The sequence below is a fragment of the Mirounga leonina genome, unplaced genomic scaffold, assembly GCF_011800145.1.
Source record: "Mirounga leonina isolate KUSES-001 unplaced genomic scaffold, KU_Mleo_1.0 Mir_117, whole genome shotgun sequence".
Taxonomy (NCBI): Eukaryota; Metazoa; Chordata; class Mammalia; order Carnivora; family Phocidae; genus Mirounga; species Mirounga leonina.
In genome coordinates, this window is record NW_023270274.1 from 4612510 (window position 1) to 4632127 (window position 19618).

Here is a 19618-nt window from a genome sequence, read left to right on the forward strand (position 1 = left end):
TAAAAAAAAAAAAGTAGGAGGTAACTGAAAATACATAATAAATGATTGCATATGAAATAGTTCTTAACTGAGGAAGAAGGCAGAAATTAAAAACAAACCCCCCCCTCTTTGGAGTCAGGCACACTTGAGCTCCAGCTCCTCTACGTGCAGAGTATGTCTTTGAGCCCGTTCTTAGCTTCCCCGAGGCTTTGTTTTGTCATCTGTAAACTGGGAGCCATGGCACCTCCCCTGACGCTTGGGACGTTGGCTAATGCAGCTCAGGTGAAGACACTGATCGCTGAGAGCTCCAAGCAACATGAGCAGGAAATCCACCGATACCTGCTTTTTGTACTATATTTATTTTTACAGAAGTTTCTCTGCCCATTCTCTTGTGCTCCTTTTAAGACCTCTTTTTGCTATTAGATTGAAAAACATGGCTTGTGAGTCATGACCCACTTCGTATCTGGAAGAAGACTGGGCTGGTTTTCCATGGATGGTTGGCCGGACACTTGGATCCTCATCTCTTTTTATATAGTAAACAAATCGATGCTCCCGGAACATAGTCATTTTGCACATTGTGCAGAGGCCTCTGAATGATCCAGCCAGACGTGACACACTGGTGGTTTTGCTGTCGGCCCGTTCTTGAACAAGGATGTTCGGAGTCCTACAGATCCCCTGCTAGGAGTTTCCCACGGGCGCTAAGTGTTGTACTGTGCCTCTCGGGGGCGCAGAGTCTCCCCCCCGTGGTGTGCAGTCCCGCATGGCGCTTTGAGAGTTTACGGCATTGCAGTGTTCTCCAGAGATCCCAGATGCACAAACTGAGGACAAAAAGTAAAATCATCATCTTGCGGCTAAGGTTTTGATACATTTTTGTGCCTCTGACTCTAGGAGTCCTATCGTGCAGATAGACAAAGCGGAGGCGGAGCGGGTGCTGTGCCCTGGAAATTGTGCTGGTACTTTTATGTTCTTTCTTATGATCACAAACCCAGCCAGGGGGCCATCCCTGTTTTATGGTCAAGGGAGCCATGGCCCGAACTCGTCAGGGAGCCCGTCCGTGGCCTCTGCATACAACGCTTCCGTGGGTCTGTCTAGCTCCGCCTTCGGTCTTCCTCCCTCCTCACCGGTCACCCAGCCAGACGCAGCACATTCCAGGTTCCTCCCGACTGGAAGCACAGCATTATTGGAAGAGTGGCAGGCACCAAACCATAGCGTGGCTGTCTCCCCCAGACAGCTGCTGTGGTGCTCATGGCCAGAGCGGGGGGCAGGCAGGCCTGCTGGTGGCTCCGTGTGACTGCCCCCTTCTCTCTCAGCTGCCTCGCTTCCTTCTGGTGTGGGTTTTGATGAGTGTACCTCTGAGACCGCAGACAGCCCTCCTGCACGCGGCTCATCCATACCCGGTTCTCTGGGAACTCTCCAAAACCATTGCGCTGGCGAGATGTTGGTGACCTATGCATCGCGGAAGTTCAGGGGGCCTCTGCACTCACGGGGAGCCCAGGCAGGACTGAGGAATGCAGGCTGGACTAGGGGCTGGGCTCTGGGCACCCACATGGCAGTTGTCTCATGAAGCCTTGCATTCTGTTTGGTGCTCTCGAGAAAGGCTGTGGGAAATGGCTCTGAGGATTACCTTAATTTGTATTTTTAAAAGAAATGGCTACTTCGTGTCTCTAGTGTTTGAAATATTCTGATGTGCTAGAAGGGTGAGAATTACCCATTTAGATCAAATTATTATTTATATAATCAGGTATACAGTTTTCCATGTCATCTTCTAGATTCTCTTCCACGAAATTCTTACAACTCCACCGTGATGTGGGTTAAAAGCCCCCCAAAGTGCAGGTGGGGAAAATGAGGCTGGTAGAAGGAGAGTAACAGACGTGTTCCAGGCATAGGCATAGAGCTAGTGGGAATTGCAGCTGGATTCCAGTTTAGGCACAGCCATTATTAATGACCGCGGGTCCTTCTAGGGCGATGGAGTGCACATTTGAGGGGAGGTAGAGGCTTAGGAAACATAGCTAATGGGATTTTCTTTTCTTTTTTTTTTTTTAAGATTTTATTTATTTATTTGAGAGAGAGAGAATGAGAGACAGAGAGCATGAGAGGGAGGAGGGTCAGAGGGAGAAGCGGACTCCCCGCCGAGCAGGGAGCCTGATGCGGGACTCGATCCCGGGACTCCAGGATCATGACCTGAGCCGAAGGCAGTCGCTTAACCGACTGAGCCACCCAGGCGCCCCACTAATGGGATTTTCTTGATGAATCACTATTACTTTTTTTTTTAAAGATTTTATTTATTCGAGAGAGACTGTGGAAGTAAGAGAGAGAGAGAGCACAAGCAGGGGAGAGGCAGAGAGAAAGGGAGAAGCAGGCTCCTTGCTGAGCGGGGAGCCTGATGGGGGACTCTATCCCGGGACCCCGAGATCATGACCTGAACCAAAGGCAGATGCTTAACCGACTGAGCCACCCAGGTGCCCCGAATCACGATTATTCTTAATAGTGCTAATATAACAGTGGTGTTGGCATCATGAACCCCAAATGCTGGACTGGGGCTGTGATTGCAGGTTGATATGGGGATGCTGTTGAGATGGTTTTCGCTGGTTTCTCCACCTAATGGCCACAGTTTCTGTGCTCTTTGAGTTCTCCTATGAGCGTTTCAAAGTCTGTCTCATTTTACTTTTGGTAGTGAGCCTACCAGGGGAGGCCATGTCTTTTCTTCTAATTGTGCTTCATAATGTGCTCTTCAGGGGAGTGTGGGCTTCCCAGGCTCGTAGACTGAGGCAGGAGTAAATCGGTACTGTGTACGACCTCATCCTCCTCCATAGAACTCTACTGTGTCTCCCACTTTGTCTGTCTGACCCGAGACTTTGAGCAGTCCTTCAAGTAGGTGCAGTTGTAGTAAGTAACTGCTGGGAAGTGGGGTGTCAGGGGTGAGGATTGGCATCTGCAGGTTCTCGGGGAGCGCAGGGGCATTTCCGAGTTGAGCCAGGCCGGGCTTGAGTTGGGGCTCTGCCCTTGCTGTCTGGCTCAGCCGGCAAGCCCCTTCTTCAGTGACTCTATTCACACCTGAAAGGTGCAACTGTCCTCCCTTTCCTGTAAGAATGATCTTAGGTGTACGTGAAACAATGGAATAGGAAGGATTGAGTACAGTGCCTGGCGTCTGATAGGCATTTGAGAAATGCTCCTTCCCGACCTCCCTCTCCTCCTTTCCTCCTACTGTGAGATGCACTGGAGTGGTATTTGCTGAACTTGTGTGCAGGGACCCCACCTGCAGCCTTTGTTCTGTGGCCTGGAATACTCGTCGAGTGAACAGCACTTTGGTGGTCACTCTGGGCTACACAGTGAAAATAGGAAAATAGTGAAAATAGGTGGTGTGCTGGATTATGTATTTCAGGGTCTTCGCCCTTAAGGAATAAACATGTTGACAGACACTTCTCTGTTCTTTGTTTTTTTTCAGTGCCTGAAACAGTATGTCGAGCTCTTGATCAAAGAAGGACTAGAAACTGCGATCAGCTGCCCCGATGCGGCCTGCCCTAAACAGGGCCATCTGCAGGAGGACGAGGCACGAGCATCTGAACAAATCTGTTTTTTTTTTTTTTTTTTTTTAAAGATTTTATTTATTTATTTGAGAGAGAATGAGATAGAGAGAGCATGAGAAGGGGGAGGGTCAGAGGGAGAAGCAGACTCCCCGCCGAGCAGGGAGCCCGATTGCGGGACTCGATCCCGGGACTCCAGGATCATGACCTGAGCCGAAGGCAGTGGCTTAACCAACTGAGCCACCCAGGCGCCCCCTGAACAAATCTGGTTTTTAACGGGTGCACGGGCGTCCTGCGTAGCTCCGCTGGGGGTCGTGGGCTCTGCTGAGGCCGACCTGGGCTGTGTTCTAGCCCACAGCTTGTCATACTTCCTGTTTGTGTTTTTTTCTTCTTAGATTGAGTGCATGGTCGCTGCTGAAATTATGCAAAGATACAAAAAGCTACAATTTGAAAGAGGTAGGTGCCCAGGCGGGTTAGCGGGTTACGATTCCCGTGGTGGAGTAGCGGCAGGCACGTCGCGGGGAGCGCTTTTGGGGGATAGGATTGTCCATCCTTTGGCTGCAGTGGAGGTGAAAGCATCGATGTAAATTAGATTTCTGAGATGTCGTGGTCATTTTGAGTTCTCTGCAGAGCTCCCAGGTGGAAGGCCTTTGTTGGGGTTCCATGTGGCAATAAGAAGGAATCCTGAAACACAACTCGTTTGCAGGGATTTGGGTTTAGGGAGTGGTTTAAAGCGATCTGACCCTCATGGGGCACGATTATTCTGCAGCCGGATTATGGCTAATAGTTTGGGGACTAAATTCTTAGACGGTGCAGAATTTAAAAGATCCAAAGGGGCAGAAGGAAGTTGGGAGGCCACGCGTGGGTGAAAGTGTAATGACCGGCATCCTGACAGGAGAGTGTTCCCTGTGCATTTATTTGCACCTGGGGCGCGTCTGGACGCGTGGGTGCCGGGTCCCGAGTCCCGAGTCCCTTGTCTCAGTAAGGATCCCGAAGGCCCTGCAAGCTTGTCCCCTTCTGTTAGCGTGGCCCCCACAGAGGCGGACCAATTTGCCCCCACTTCTGGTAGCAGTGGGGACCAGATCTGCCCCCGCCTCCGGGGTGTCCTGCACACCCTCTTGGCAGGAGCCAGGCCTGCCACAGACCTCAGGGTTCCCCAGGAGCACTGTGTGGCATGGGCGGAGCGGAGGTGACATTTTCAAGGTGGCCTTGCCAAGCATTGAAACGTGTTGGATGCCCAGGACTGGTCTTTGGCTTGGCTCTCTGAAGTGTGCCAAGGTCATAAAATGATGTTTTAAAGAGTCAGTGGCTTCCATCTGGCTTCATTCTCATGTATATCCTGGACCTTGGGCTCACCTGAAAAGGAGCATAATAACAGACATGTTTAGATGATGCTCCTTAGGCACAATTTTACTGTGAAGACACCACATCCAAACTCTGACCTTTTCAGCTCAGACTGTAATCGTTCAAGTGCGCTCTCCCCGCTCCCTGCCTCCTCTGCATCAGACGCTCATTACTGAGATGCAGCCCTGGGCTGCACGTTTACAGGAAAACACTCAAGATGGGAAGAACGCAGAATAGAGCAGAGGAAAGGATCAGGAGATTCCTAGCTTAGCTGAATGTGCAAAGGTCTTTCTTTCCTTCCTTTTTTTTAAAGAAAGGCTAAAGATAGTTGCATTTCCTCTTGAGGGTTACTTCTAAAAAAAAAGGCAGTGTGTGGCCAGCTTAAAAAAATGAAACAGGTTTCTGATGACATTGAAATTGTTTTCAAGAGCTCTTTTATTTAAATGGCATATATCATTTGGTTTGGGGTGGTTTATAGTTTAAATGTAATACCATGTGATACAGAAGTCAGCACGTAGAGCTATAAAATTGATTAATTTGGATTTCTGAGACTTTCAGGCTCTTCTGAAGATATTTTCCAGAGAGAATCTAGACAGAAACTGGTAGTTATTTGGGTTATAAGAAAATTAACTTTCTCTGACCTTGAATTTCATTTAAAAATGCAGCTGGATAAATTTTTCTACCTAATAATTTCAACTTTGTGCTTTCAAATATTTTGTAATTTCAAGTGCTTTGGCTCAGCCAGGGATTTTTTTTTTTTAAACTTTGCATAAAAATGAGGCCAACTTGACTTAGGTGAACAAAATCTCTCAAGCCTATTATTTGAGAACATTTTGCTAGCACTATGTGAAAAGCAACAAAAACACAAAATGAACTCAGACTTAATATGACCAAAGACCTGTCTGAATGAAATGTTAAAATGTTGGAGCTAAAGTAAAGTGATTGCTTCCAGCAAGTACATCAAACAAGTTTTGAGATGTGATCAGAAGGCGAGTTTCAGTCTTTTCTGGTTTTGAAATGCAGTCAGGGAGGCCGCCCCGGGAAGAGAACCCAGCTCCCAGGCCCTCTGACAACACTTAGTTCCTAATCGGTTTAAGTTGCAAACATTGTCTCCGTTGGGTCTTAGCACATCTCCTCTCATGTAACAGCCTTGATCTTTCTTTAAATTGGGAGTACGGTTGACACACAACGTTATATTAGTTTCAGGTATTGCAAGCTTGATTTTCATCTCCTCTCCCCCACTCCTCCAGTTGGCATCTTTGGCAAGGAAGCTGTGGGCTTGTTTTTCTTCCCGAGTGCCCACCTGCCCCTGTGGCAGACTCCAGAGGCCTCTGGGGGCAGGCTCTGCAGGGGGCTCACTCCCTTGCACACCCCACCAGGCTTCGCCTGTGCTCTTGGCTGAGCAGTCACCCTGAGAGGCTGCAGGTGTTTTTTCCCTGTTCCTCACTCCTGAGGCTCCTGCCATCCAGAGGCGGGGACTGCAGCCTCCTGGGCTCTTTATCCTTGGGACAGCAGGTCCGAGGAATGCTGACATCAGGGCTTGTCCTGCGTGGTGTCGGTGCTTTCCTCGAGAGTAAAGCCCAGAGAGATGAACTCACTTGCTGAGCTGCTCCATCCGTAAGCAGGCCTGACTGGGGCCGGGAGTCCCCACAGGGTGGGATGGATGCGCTGCCATGGGGCTGCTGCGGCTGGAGCGCGGGCCTGGTCAGCTGCGTAGTGAGAGTCAGAACCCCATCTCTCTTAGCACGCTTCGCCAAGAAAACCACTTTAAAAAGAAAAGCACGTTTTTAAAAAGTCTTGGGCCTTTTTATAAGCAGAGCTATTAGGGACCTGCTTCCTTTATCTATGACTAATGTGTCTTGGGGAGATGGAAGATGAGATTAGTTTCTAAGGTGTGCCAGAAAATAGGCTGCTGGCCTTGTTTGAAGACCTATGCTCTACCCAGACGTGTCTACGTAAGACATTAGATACAATGTATCGAAGATACAATGTGCCTAATATATATCGTTAGGTATATATGTGATCCATAGCCCTAGATGTCTGTACTTACATGCTTCCCGAAAAGAAGAGCTCCCTGGTGCTCCCCAGTGTGGATTTTCTTACTGATCGTTTCCTGTCTTGTACGCCAGCTGGCGGAATTCGGCATGGGAGTGATGATGGGAATGTTAGTACAAGTCCACGGGAAGAGCCCTGGGGGCTGTATTCGCAGGGTTTGAGGTGTCCTGGCCTCAGGGGAACGGTGTTCGCCTTCGGCCGGTTGGGACAGATTCTTTGCCCTTTTCCTCTCTGATAGCAAATCTCTCCCCCGGGGACAGGCAGTTCCTGTCACAGCTCCACGAGGACAAAAGTCACAAAATTTAAGTCATTACCATGGAAACCTTAACTAGGTCTCCTTGCCCTGCGCTCCTTAATATAACTGGGCCTCTGCCGATGAGGCAGCCTAGTAACTGCCTTCGCTGTGCCAGGAGAGGGAGTGGGAGGTGGGTCGTGGCCACGAGGTGCGGGAGTGAGTGCCGCCCTCCCTGACGCCGCAGACTCCTCACGGTAGAGGCCGGGGCCCGGAGCAGGGGGATCCCGCAGGGTCCGTGTAAGGGCAGCGTGCTTGCCAACGCTCTCAGACAGACCAGCACTGACCACGGTGTCGAGATGGAAGAGAACAGAGCAGGCTGAGGACCTCTCTCCCCGTGTTGTGTGGTGGTTAGCGTGCTAAGTGCCTGCACCCTGCATTGCCCTTCGTAGGTGCTGTGCTCATAGGGGACCCCAAAATCTAGCTGGGGCGAGGCTGGGCTCCCCCAGAGCACTCATTAGCACCGAATACAGGGAGCCGTGTGGGGACCGTGATGAGGAGGTGAATCAGACCAGGGAGGGGAGTGCAGCGGGGTCACCTGCCTCGCTTTCATTCCCCAGGGTGGGGACCTCCATGGAGGGCTTCTCTCCCTCCTCCTTTCTCCTGTCCCCTAGGCTCAGGTGAGCTCCCCACACATGTGCCTCGGGGGCAACCACTTCGTTGCCCCACAGCCACCCCCAGATCTGATGGCCGCAAACATTCCTAGAAAAGCAGACCCTGAAACTCAGCTAATGACAAGAGCTAATTCTCCTCATTCACTCACCATTAGGAACATCATGAAGGTTTTACATTACTGTAACGAAGGTCAGTTAAAAAGGAGCACATTTTCCTGGATTCCAGAGATCCTTTATATTAGCAGGTTCTACTAAATCTTCCCTAGACCTACCAGTTTGATAGTTTCCTGCCATTGATTAATTCTCCCTTCCAAACAACAGGTCGAGGAGGAGTTAGATTAGAGCAGGAGTGGGTCAGCTTTGGCCAGTGGGCCCAGAGTGGGCCGGCCCATGGCTTGGCATTGTAAATAAAGTTTTATTGGGACACTCATTTACGGATCAGCATGGCTGCTTTTGTGCTACAATAGCAGAGCTGAGTCGGTGGAGACAGACCGCATGACTCTCAAAGACTAAAATATACTCACTGTCTGCTCCTTTGCAGAAAATGCTTTCTCGTTCCTGGAATAGAAGACTGTTTTCAGGGCTGTACCTGACACAGCTTATTCCTAGAGGGTTGAATCTGGCTTCCCATTTAATTGGGGAACATGGCACACCTACGTGTGTTTTGTGGCAGCCCGTGTAGGTGACGTCTGGGCGCACGTCCAGCCCGCATCCAGCCCCCAGGCAGTGGTAGATCCCAGTGCGTGCAAATCCTGTTTTCGATGCAGGTGAACTTAACCCACCCCTGGCTGTTGGTCCGTCACATGGCCAGGAAGCTCACAAGTCCCTTTCATTGCCTTCCAAGTTTCCCTGGCAGAATCCAGTGGTCTCCGGTTCCTTCCCCATAGCCACGGCTGAAAAGCTTCGAAACCAGTGGCCTACTTGAAGGCCTTTGAAAATGACCCCAATCCTTTGGCCTGTGATAGCTTTTTGGCAGAGCCTCAGCATTGTGTCGTTTCCCGTCAGGTTCTCCCTGCCACTGCCCCTCGCTGAGGATTCAATGTCACCCCGGACAGGCGGTGAATGAAACGATTAATCGGGTTCACGAAGAAGGGCAGCTCGGGACTAATCAGGAGTGGAAACGGGAGGGTATCCTGTTTTTCAAAATAAACTCCATCACTAACTTCCTATAATGGGGCTTCTTAGCAGCTTGGCCTCCACGTGGAGAGGCAACCTGGCCATTTCACACAGGAGTTAATTCATGGCTTAGGTTTAAATCTGGGAGGGGGAACAGCCTTAGGCAAATGAGTCATTTGATGAGAAGAATTTGGCCACATTCCTTCCCTCCTTTCTTTCCATCCTCCTTACCAAACGTTGTCCGAGGACCCGCTGTGTGCCTTGCACTGGGCCAGACTGTGAGGCCCAAGACTGAAGACGTGGGCCTGACTTCAGGATGCTGCGCCCTGGGGAGGTGAACAAAGAAGCAGAAGGCGCACCTGGACCATGGCCTGTGGGCACTCACAGGAAACCCAGACCGGCCGTCAGGGGTGGGGGGGTGCTTCCTGGGAGCCACCAGCATTCTGGGTGCAGGCAGCAGCATCTCTAAAGGACACTGGGTGTGCTTTGGGTGGGATCGGAAATGGGGAGCGAGAGGAGGGGAGGAGAAAGAGCCAGACAGGCACCAGGTCGTGAAGGACATAGAAAGAGTGTTAAAAATGTGAAGCCACGCGCTGATGTGATCCCTCAGTCCGAACACCCCATGAGATCCTTCGTGTGCAGACGTTGACTTGCCCATTTTTGTCTCCCTGTGCTAGAGGTGCTCCTGGACCCCTGTCGGACTTGGTGCCCGGCTTCCGCCTGCCAGGCCGTGTGCCAGCTGCAGGAGATGGGGCTGCAGACCCCGCAGCTGGTGCAGTGCAAAGCCTGTGACATGGAATTCTGCTCCGCCTGCAAAGCCAGCTGGCACCCTGGCCAAGGCTGCCCGGAGACCTTGCCGATCACCTTCCTTCCCGGAGAGACCAGGTACCCTCCGCACAGCTCCGGCGGAAGGCGTGGGCGGAGGGCTGGAGAGGAGGAAGAGAAGGAGGCCGCTGCTCCTTGCATGTGTCTCCGGAGACATGACTGCCTCTGGATCAGTCTCTTCCTCTTGAGCCTCATTTAGACCTGGGCGGGCGGGTGGGTGGGTTGATTATTTTTGAGAACTGATGGTGTGTCAGGTACTGTGCAAAGCAGTGGCGTTTTAATGGTGCAAAGGAAGCTGACTGCGCTCGGCCTGTCCGGAAAGACAAACCAATGGATGGCCTATTACCGTCAGGAGTTTGAAGTCACATCGTACCTAGAGTTTTCCAAGACTCCATGGTGTGGAAGGCGATCTGAGACGGGGACAGGGACAAGAGTAGGTGGCCAGTAGCTACAAATACCAAAGGGATCGCCAAAAACAGGTTTCCAGGTGCCTGAGAGTAAGGGCCTGCACTTCCCTAGAAGAGCGGGGGAAACATGGCTGCATCTCTGCCCTCTTGTCGCCTGGTCCGACCCTCAGGCCGATGCCCAGGTGGACACTGCAGCATCAGTGTATGTACCTTAAAGTTAAGTAGGATGAATCAGAAGGAATTGGTAATATTCAGCTATTTGTGTCCTATAAAGTCTGTAGCACAGATGGGTTCCCCAAGATGGTGTTGGCCCTGCGCCTGCTGCAGCCGCGTTCTCGATCGAGGGACTCCCACCGGCCACCCAAAGGTGTGGTCACCAGCTGCTCCCTGTTTTCCTCTCCCCATTCTGCTGCCCTGCTCCCACTCCCCGCAGCTCCCCCTGCGCAGAGAGCCTCTTGGCCCATCCTTCCTCTCCCGAGTCTGCACGTTTGAGCCTGTGCCTGCCCCTCACCACCCTCCTTTCCCTGGAGACTCCTTGCCGTCCTCAAATACAAGGCTCACGTCCGTCCTTCGTCAGGCTACCCCGATCCCAGGGCAGAGCTGCTGACCCCACCGTCTGGGCCCCTCACTGGAGATGGTCTGTATTGGTCACAACACCAGCCACACTGCGCTGGAGGTCATCTGCGTGTGCGGCCGATTCCTCCAGTAGGCTGAGCTCCCCACATCACGGCCTGTGCCTGCTTGAGCTTTGTCACCCCGGATCTTGGCATCCAGCCAGCACTCAGATGCCGGGATGAATCGCTTACCTCCTATTTCCATGTAGTAGGGTTGTCTTACGTTCCATCTTCCCTTAAGCCATGCTCTCAACCACCACCTGACCAGCTTCAGTCACTACGATGTGTCTGCCCCGTGAAGGTCTTGAAGTGGTCAAAGACGCCTTATCTACTTTCATAAATTTGAGTTTATAGTAAGGGCTGTTATTAATAATAACTTGAAATATAATTCACATGCCGGGAGATGTTTGAAAACTGTCGTCCATACCATGTGAATTTCTAGGCACGCCACACCACACCAGCACTTAAATATTTGAACTGTTCCCATTTTAACGTCTCCCTGAGAAGAGATGGTCTTCATTCCCCACCGATACACTGCCCCCGTTCATGGAATTTCCTTCGAAATGAGCTTATGAATCACATGAGGAAATTAGTTCCATTACTTTAAGGTCACAACTGGCTTTCAAACTGAAACAATGTTATCTAACCCGATAGCCCCCCTCAGTCTCTGGATTTGGTGCCTCGTGACTGGGGGCTCTTTGCAGCAATCTGCAGGAGGGCACAGCTTGTGATGGTGCGGAGCTGACTGTGTTCCCGGGGCCCGCTGGGGGCACTTGCGTCTGACTGCCCTGGCTCATTCGGAGTCGTGTCCTGTGCAGCCAGCTTGCTGTGTGTTTTGCCTTCACATTAGACAAGAATTGGAGCAGGGGAGAGTGTGCCCTTCAGAGAGACTGCGATAACTGCCACTTGCTGAGTGCTGACTGCCCCCCTGCCAGGTTCTGGGTTGTGTACCACGTGCACGGAAACCCGTTCAAGCTTCGCTGCACCCTGAGGTGCACTCCGAGCAGCGGATGGGATGGGCACACTGCACGCTGCTGATACCTGAGCCGCACGGCTGGGGCTTGTCTGTCTCTGGACCCCATGCTCCTCGCGCGAGGACACTCTGCCTCCTGCCGCCATGTCCTCACTGGTCACCACCTCCTGGTGAACAGCCCAGAACCGCATTCAGCTGGAGCCCACGCCTCACTGAGGAGGTGCCTCCCCTCATTATCAGATAGCTCATACTAAAGTCAAACGATTTTAATCGTTATATTTACCATGATGCTTGTGGAAGATCCTTCCACCAGAATGCACTCCAAATGCCAGAATTTGCTCGCTTTCAGTGCATGTATGCTCATGAGTGCATTAGGTTCTAGAAGGGCTGCTCACTCCAGTGGGAGATCATTTTTCTCCTGGTGATGTTGGACTGATGCAGTGAGTTCAGATAATACAGCAGATGTGTTCCTATAGTGATAACTGCTTGTAGCAGTTTACCATTTTTTCATCCACATGTTCTCATGCACATATTTTTTAGCTTTCTTTTTAAATTTAATGGCATAGGATGGACATTCTTCCGGAGTCACACCAAAATATCCATGTCATCTCTTTATTAGCAGCATAGAATGATTGCTGTCATTTATCGGCCAGCTTCACCCATGCTCGATGCTGCGGTGCGCTGTCGTGTGTGATCTTCCAGCATGCTCGCCCTGAGAGGCCCGAGGCCCAGACACGGCCAGTCTGCATAGCGCCAGCACGTGACCCCGGGCTAACAGCCCATCACGCCAACCGCTGCAAGCCAGACTTCTCAGGAAAGTGATTCTGTAAAGACAGGCCCAGTAGATCTAACTGATCGATGAGCATGTTTTTGTAACATTTATTTTTTTCTGACAATAGCAAAGTGCATAAAAATTATCATCGATCCTTTGGAAATTATACAAATATATGAATGAAGACATAAGATTTGACCATCACCCCATTACGCAGACACCTTCTCTATAAGCCTTTGTCATAATTTCTTTTGTCTACGCATATCTAAACTTAAATACATACCAATATTGCTTTTTTCCCCTTAAATCCAACTGGCTGATCCACAGGTTTTTTTTGGCGATTGTTTTATGGAGCCTTAGTTTCATTTTATAACATTGAATAACAAGTGGCCTTGGCCCCTTAGAGTTGCACTAACAGTTTTAGCCTTGCTGGTGCTGACAGGGCCCCTCCCCCCGCCCCCTCCGCGGGGTCCCGCTGAGCCTCGCGATGATGGAATCTCTCCTGCAGCTCTGCTTTCAAACTGGAGGAGGACGACGCGCCCATCAAGCGCTGCCCCAAGTGCAAGGTCTACATCGAGCGGGACGAAGGGTGCGCCCAGATGATGTGTAAGAACTGCAAACACGCCTTCTGCTGGTACTGCCTCGAGTCTCTGGACGTGAGTACAGCCTTGAGCTTGGCTTTGAGGTTCAGACTTGCAGTGGGAAACACCCTAGCCATTTCCTAAAGAGCTTAGAGAATGTGCCTGGGAAACAGAAATAACATTATTAGATGTTTTTCTGTGCTTATGAAAGTATGAACTCATCAAGTGCAGTGGTACCAGAAGGAGTTCTGGGGAGCAGAAGGTCAGCTCAGGCTTAGGATTCAGCTCAGGTGGATGGGGTCTTAGGATCTTAGGTTTTATCTGTGGGGACCGTCTTGGCTCAGTCTGCTGTAACAGAATACCAGAGAGTGGGAGCTGAAAAACAGGCATTTATTCCTCACAGCTCTGGAAGAATAAATGGTAGCCCAAGATTAGGGTGCCAGCAGATTTGGTTCTTGGCATTTGACCTCAGGGCCAAGAGAGACAAGAGAACCCTCCTCTTGGTTTACAGATGGCCACCTTCTCACTATGTTCCCTATGTCCCCACGTGGCAGAGAGAGAAATTGGTGTCTCCCCCTCATTGTATAAGGACACTAATCCCATCATGGGGTACCTACCCATCTCCTGACCTCATGGGAACCTAACCACCTCCCAAAAACCCCACTTCAGATATCATCACATGGGGCCTGGGGGATTCGGCTTCAACATATATGAATCTGGGGGGATGTAAACATGCAGTGCACATAGCGGGGGCTGTTAGTGGAATAGGAAGGATAAACAGAGGCAGGGGCCAGACAGGGAAACGGGATGGTGAGGGCACAGTTACTTTGGTCAGCTTCTGTCACCTTCAGGGCAGAAAAACACACACTCTGAGCCATCTGACAGAATGGAAGTTCCCAGCCCCATATGACCACCTTCTCGCAGGCATGCCCTGTGCTGAGTGTTTCCCAAACGCTCTGTACCCCAGTGTCTCTGCACGTGCTAAGTTCCTGCTGGGACCAAAGCACCTGTTTTTTTCTGGAGCTTTAAGGCCAGATGTGAAGGACACTTCTTTTCGGTTCCACGTTTTCCTTCTTCACCCATATTGGGAGAAAGGGCATCTTGCCAAAGTGATGACATTCTGACTTTAGTTTTAGAAGAGTTTATTTGTACATGGGCTTTTTTTTTTTTTTTTTTAAGATTTATTTATTTGAGAGAAAGTGTGCATGCGGTGGGGAAGGGCAAAGGGAGAGGGAGAAAGAATCTTAAGCAGACTCCATGCTCAGTGCGGACCTGACACCGGGCTCCACCTCATGACCCTGAGATCATGACCTGAGCCAAAACCTAGAGTCAGATGCTTAACTAATTGCGCCACCCAGGTGCCCCTGTACATAGGTTTTTAAAACTCTGTTAAGTAGCAGAAATAATCTGTTAAAATCATTGTGGTTAGTGACTGTCAAAGCAAATCAAGTCATGTGTCCTATGTATTTATATATATCTGTCTTATGCAGCAAGGACTACTGTGTCCACCTCTTCCAAAAATAGTATTAAGCCATTAAGATCTAACTAAAATAAAGGAGGGTTGCCACAGATCCCTGCTTTACCTTGTCAGGAGTTCGGTGGTCCAGCCTGCCCCTGCTTCCCTACCTCTGTGACATCAAAGCGTTGGTCGGGGGAAGTGTCCCTCCTGGGGGCCACATCAGAGCAGTCAGCTTAGCTCCTGAGGCCGAGAAGGGCCAACTTCTCAGGGCTGCCAAGCTGAAGGAGGAAGGGTCCCTAACAGTGGGCTAAGTTGAAAGTTTGCCTGTTGTCCTCAGGATGGGCCTACAGATTGTCAGGAAGAAAGTAAGTGCCTATTTGAGATGGAATCTTAAAGAAGGTAATAGGTCGTAACTTAAAGGTCACTTTTTTAAAATATTAGATAGATTGTTTCTCTTGGGGTTTTTTTTTTTTTTTTTTTTGAGAAGTCTGTTCCTTTATTAACTAAAAATTACTAAATGTACAGTAAAACCGTGTGTAGCTGAACAAATCGTGGGAAGATATTACCCTTTTGACATCCTGGAGGTTTCACTTTCTTATCCAAGGCAAGTTTAATAAATCAGTTTGGCAAGATTAATCTTCTTTAGCTTAGATCCAAACAAGTGTGTTCTGTGACCTTGTATGGTGGTAAGAGATGTTTAGAAGGATGTCTCAAGCACTACAAAGTCCTTAGGGCCTTAAAGTTTTCATATACGTGCACTACATATGTATACAATATATGTATGAAATTATATTATATATATATATAGTCTTTGTCTATATTTTATATATATAGTTTTGTATTTTACCATGTTCCAATTTTAGGGGGAAAACTGATTTTTAAATTAGGTTGTATCATCTAGTATCTGGTCTGCAGTTTGCCACTCCTTATAGCTTTTCCTGAAGGGGAACAGAAGGGAAATGTCAGTTTTATTCTGTGTTATCCAGTCTCCTTGAAGAGTTTTGGGGGAAAGTATTGGAAACAGGCTGACAGAAGGTATAGTTTCTGCGGTGATCACTGCCCTGTTTGATGAAGCTACAGGAATGGGAGCTGTCTTCATGGAACACAAGGCTGTTGACCCTGCTCTGGTCCCTGGAGAAACATCCTGTCTGTCTGTCTGTCTGAGTTCTGAAGCCTGGCAATCCCGACTCTGCGTGAACTAAGGACGTGGGCACCACCCTGCCCTTTTCCACCTTGAAAGTCATCATCCTCCTGGCCAAGTGTTTCCTGTTTGTCTTTGTAAACGAAGAGCTGCTGAAAAAGGACCCTGTGGCCTTAGAAAGCAGATTCTCAAGGGGGAAGTTAATCCAGGACGATCACCGTGATTTAAAACAAGTGCCCGAACACCTGGCTGGAGGCCTGCCGGGCTTCTAAGACAGGAATGCACGTCACTTGTCTTTCTCTTGCACGTCTGTACTCGGCAAGGAGTTCTAGATCCTGTGAGGCTGCTTCCTTCCATCATGCGCCTTATTCCCCCCGTCTGCACCGGGCCTGGATCCTCACAGGTGCGCCCGTCGTGCTCCCTGGAATCCCTGCTGTGATGCCCTCCCAGCCTCGGCCACACAGCTGCAAGGGACACTCGCACTTTCTTTCTTCTATTTTCTCGGGGGGGGCAGATAGATGATATTTATTAAGGTAATTGTTTGGTGCCCACACTGCACAGTTGGTTCCACACACCCATTTTATTTAATACGTGCTTTCTTTCTGTGAGAGTTGGAATTATTTCCTTTCCCAAAGGAAGACTTAACAGCCTTTCCCAAAAGCACCGAAGGAGTGAGGAACGAACCAGCATCTACTCTTTCATCTTTCAGTCTCTAAAAAAACCAGTTTGGGGTCAGACAAGCCTCAGGCCAGAGTTTGACATAAAAGGCCCGTGGGGGTTTATTTTTATCTTTGAACATCTCCGTGATTGCAGCTTTCTACACGTTCCATTGTTTCTGTTTCCAGCCAGGGGCTTAATGAGACTTCCCTGAACAATAGTCAAGACAAAGGGTCCCTGTCACAGAAATACACCTGGCAGGTCCTGGGGGTTGTTCGGCCCAAGGCTGTTTCCAATAAACTTAAAGTCACAATGAAATCATTTATATTCTGTAGAAGCATCTTAGGTGGAAGGTACCATTTGAACAAGCTTCCGTTCTGTTCAGGAAGCACGCCAGCCCCAGTGGACTCCTCTGAGTGGCAAAGCCCATGATCTGGAGCTGGGGATCGCCCTGTCCATTTTTTTGGTTTGTGTTTCAGAAAATTAATTCAAAAGCTATTCAGCAGCCTAGGGTGCAAGGCGTTGTGATAGGCAGTCTGGGAAAACGAGACCTAGCAATGGAAAATGAGCTAATCTCAGTGTTCGAGTGAATGTCAGCAGAAAGGAAAGCATAATTAAGAGTTCAAGGAGGGGCGCCTGGGTGGCTCAGTCGGTTAAGCGACTGACTCTTGGTTTCGGCTGAGGTCATGATCTCAGGATCCTGCTTAGTGTTGGGCTCCGCGCTCAGCGGGGAGTCTGCTGGACATTCTCCCTCTCCCTCTGCCCCTCCCTCCGCTCACACGCTCAATCAATCAATCTTAAAAAATAATTCAAGGAAGGAAGGGTTCACGGTGGACAGATGTTGTCCGAAATAGCTTCAGAGAAGATGAAGCTCCGGCTAGAAGAGGCTTTCTCTTCATTTATGCCTGGGCTTCCTCCCACAATTGAGGGGACTCGGGGAAAGGGGGGCGAGGCAGGTGGTGGCCGGCTGGGACTTCCAACCTCCCTCAAAGGCTTCCGGCTGCGACCCCAGAAAAGCCAGGGTTTCATGATGCGCACTGTGCGTTGTGGCACCAGGAGGATGCCCTGTACGGTCCACAGACTGCAGGCTGGCACTGGTCTCGGGAGGAGAGCAGGGTTTGCTGACTTTGCCCCCCAGTCGGGTTCCAGCAGAGGTGATTTTAAGGGCCGGACGCCAAGCTGAATGCGCGGCATGCCACGGCTCTCGGAAGAGGGACTTCCCGTGCACTCAGCGACACTGGACCCGGTGCTTATGTATTTATTCCTTTCTCAGGAGGAGGCTGTCTGTTTACACCGTCCGTTAAATGAGTAAACAGCCGTGGGCCCCTCCCTCCTTGGTACTGTGTATTGAGCTGTGTCTTTGTACATTTAACAGGAGAGAAAATGGTACTTCGCGTTGGGTGGGCGGGGAGCAGAGGGGTTGGGTAGCAGACCCGTTCCTGCATGCTCGGCTGGTGCTTGCTCAGGGTTGGGGTGCCAAGCACTGAGCCGGGAACATAGTTCGAGATTGACCCCCGCTGAGGGGCCCAACTCCCAAGAGCCTGACAGTGACTGGGGGTCGGATGGGAGGCGAGAGCGCGGGGAGGGCAGCAGGAACAGGGTGTTTCCGTGAGTCAGAACTCACTTCAGACGGAGGAATTGTAGGTGGCAGATGGTTCCCGAGCCAGTTGTTGCTGAGTAATGAGTGCGCTTTTGTGGTCTGAGCTGAAAGGACGAAGCACGTCGCAGGTGAGGAGCCCGACAATAATGGAGGAGGATGAACTGGAGATCAAGGGAACCCTCTAATCCAGGGGTAATCCTGCCGGGCGGGCGGCAGGAAGATGTAAAGGCAGACGTGCTCCCGTGGAATCAAACAGAGCCAGGGCCCCGAGCCTCTGACCTACTTGTTCACAAGCCTGCATCACAGAGATTGTCTGCCTGCAGAAACCAGAGGCTGACATCTGGAGCAGGGCTCCCTCTAGTGCCCAAGGCCAATGCTCTAGGGAGGATGGAGGACGCAGGTCCCGCCGGGCGTGGGTGTGTGGGTGCGTGTCCTTCCTCTGCCGCCCACTCCTCAGACCCCCACTTGCTTTGGGCCTAAAGAAAGAAACTCGGCCCCAGCAGGACTCACTCACCGAACCGAGGGGAACCTGCCATGACCCCGCTCTCTCTCTCCCTCGCAGGATGATTTCCTCCTGATCCATTATGATAAAGGACCCTGCCGGAATAAGCTGGGCCATTCCAGGGCATCTGTCATCTGGCATCGGACACAGGTAGGAGGTGACTCACCTGGAACTTTGATCTCCGGGAGAGAGAATGTGTGTGCGCACCAGGGGGTTGGAGATGCGCTGTACAGAAAAGCAGAGCTAGTCAGTGTGGGTCCCGCCTGAATTTTTCGTGGTCTAACATCATGCTTATGGAGGCCCTGGCCCAAAGTTGTAGTAAATATGCATCGTGTTTAGCACGTGACAGCTCCTTAACGTCAGACTGGATTACCTGCGCCTTACCCACGGCTTTGGTGATGAGCCACTGGGTGGCTTAATCCTTGTGTGGCCCTTAATGAAGAGCTTTCTCTAGAGACCTTGAGGTAAGCAAGTTAGTCCTGGAAAGGGGGACAGAAAGAATGGAAAAAGTCCCTCCCTGGTATTGTCTGAGCAGCCTGTGGGGTTCACAGAGGGCCAGTGCATTCATTCATGTTGATTCATACGTGCAACACCCATTTATTTCCTGCTGCACACCAGGTAGTCTCCTAGGGGCTGGAAGTACTCCAGTGAATAAGATAGATGTGTCCCTGTCTTACAGGATCCGCGTTCCATGCAGGGAGAGGGATGACAGGTGCTAGGAGTTCAGCTGGAGAGGAGATGGGATGGCGTGGCGGGGAAGGACCATTGGAGGTGGTGCCCATGGTGGACTGCTGAGTGCTGAGTGATATTAATCCTAAAAATAAACTTTCAGCAATTTTACAAGCAAAAATGGGTTTATTTGGGAATAGCATAGGGATGCCACTTGGGACAGGCAAGCTACGGCTAAACCATAGGCAGGTCTGGAGAATAAAGGAGAGCAAGTCTCTTTGATAGAAGAAAGGCGGCCACTGGGAAGGCTGTTACAAACATCAAAAGTCCTTTGGAATAAGCTGGGAGATCCAAATGTCGTGGCCTCTCACTGGCTGAGTTGTGAGCATCTCTCAGTGGCTGGGCTGGTCCTGCAGGGATGGGGGTGGGGGTGGGGGGCGGGAAGAAACTGTCCTTCCTCCTGCTGGGGCAGAAAGGAGTAGCTAAAGTACTAT

The 19618-nt window shown here is 50.5% G+C and overlaps 1 protein-coding gene across 5 annotated transcripts in view; it reads left to right on the forward strand.

Annotated features, from left to right (window-relative positions):
- Nucleotides 1–19618, forward strand: part of LOC118007290 (E3 ubiquitin-protein ligase RNF144A) — a 109607-nt gene that overhangs the window by 80503 nt on the left and 9486 nt on the right. For all 5 annotated transcript variants that reach the window (XM_035000304.1, XM_035000302.1, XM_035000299.1 and 2 more), the window contains 5 exons: nt 3425–3529; nt 3899–3959; nt 9602–9809; nt 13024–13171; nt 18516–18605. In XM_035000304.1, the coding sequence (XP_034856195.1) occupies nt 3425–3529; nt 3899–3959; nt 9602–9809; nt 13024–13171; nt 18516–18605 (612 nt within the window). The remainder of the gene's footprint in view (nt 1–3424; nt 3530–3898; nt 3960–9601; nt 9810–13023; nt 13172–18515; nt 18606–19618) is intronic.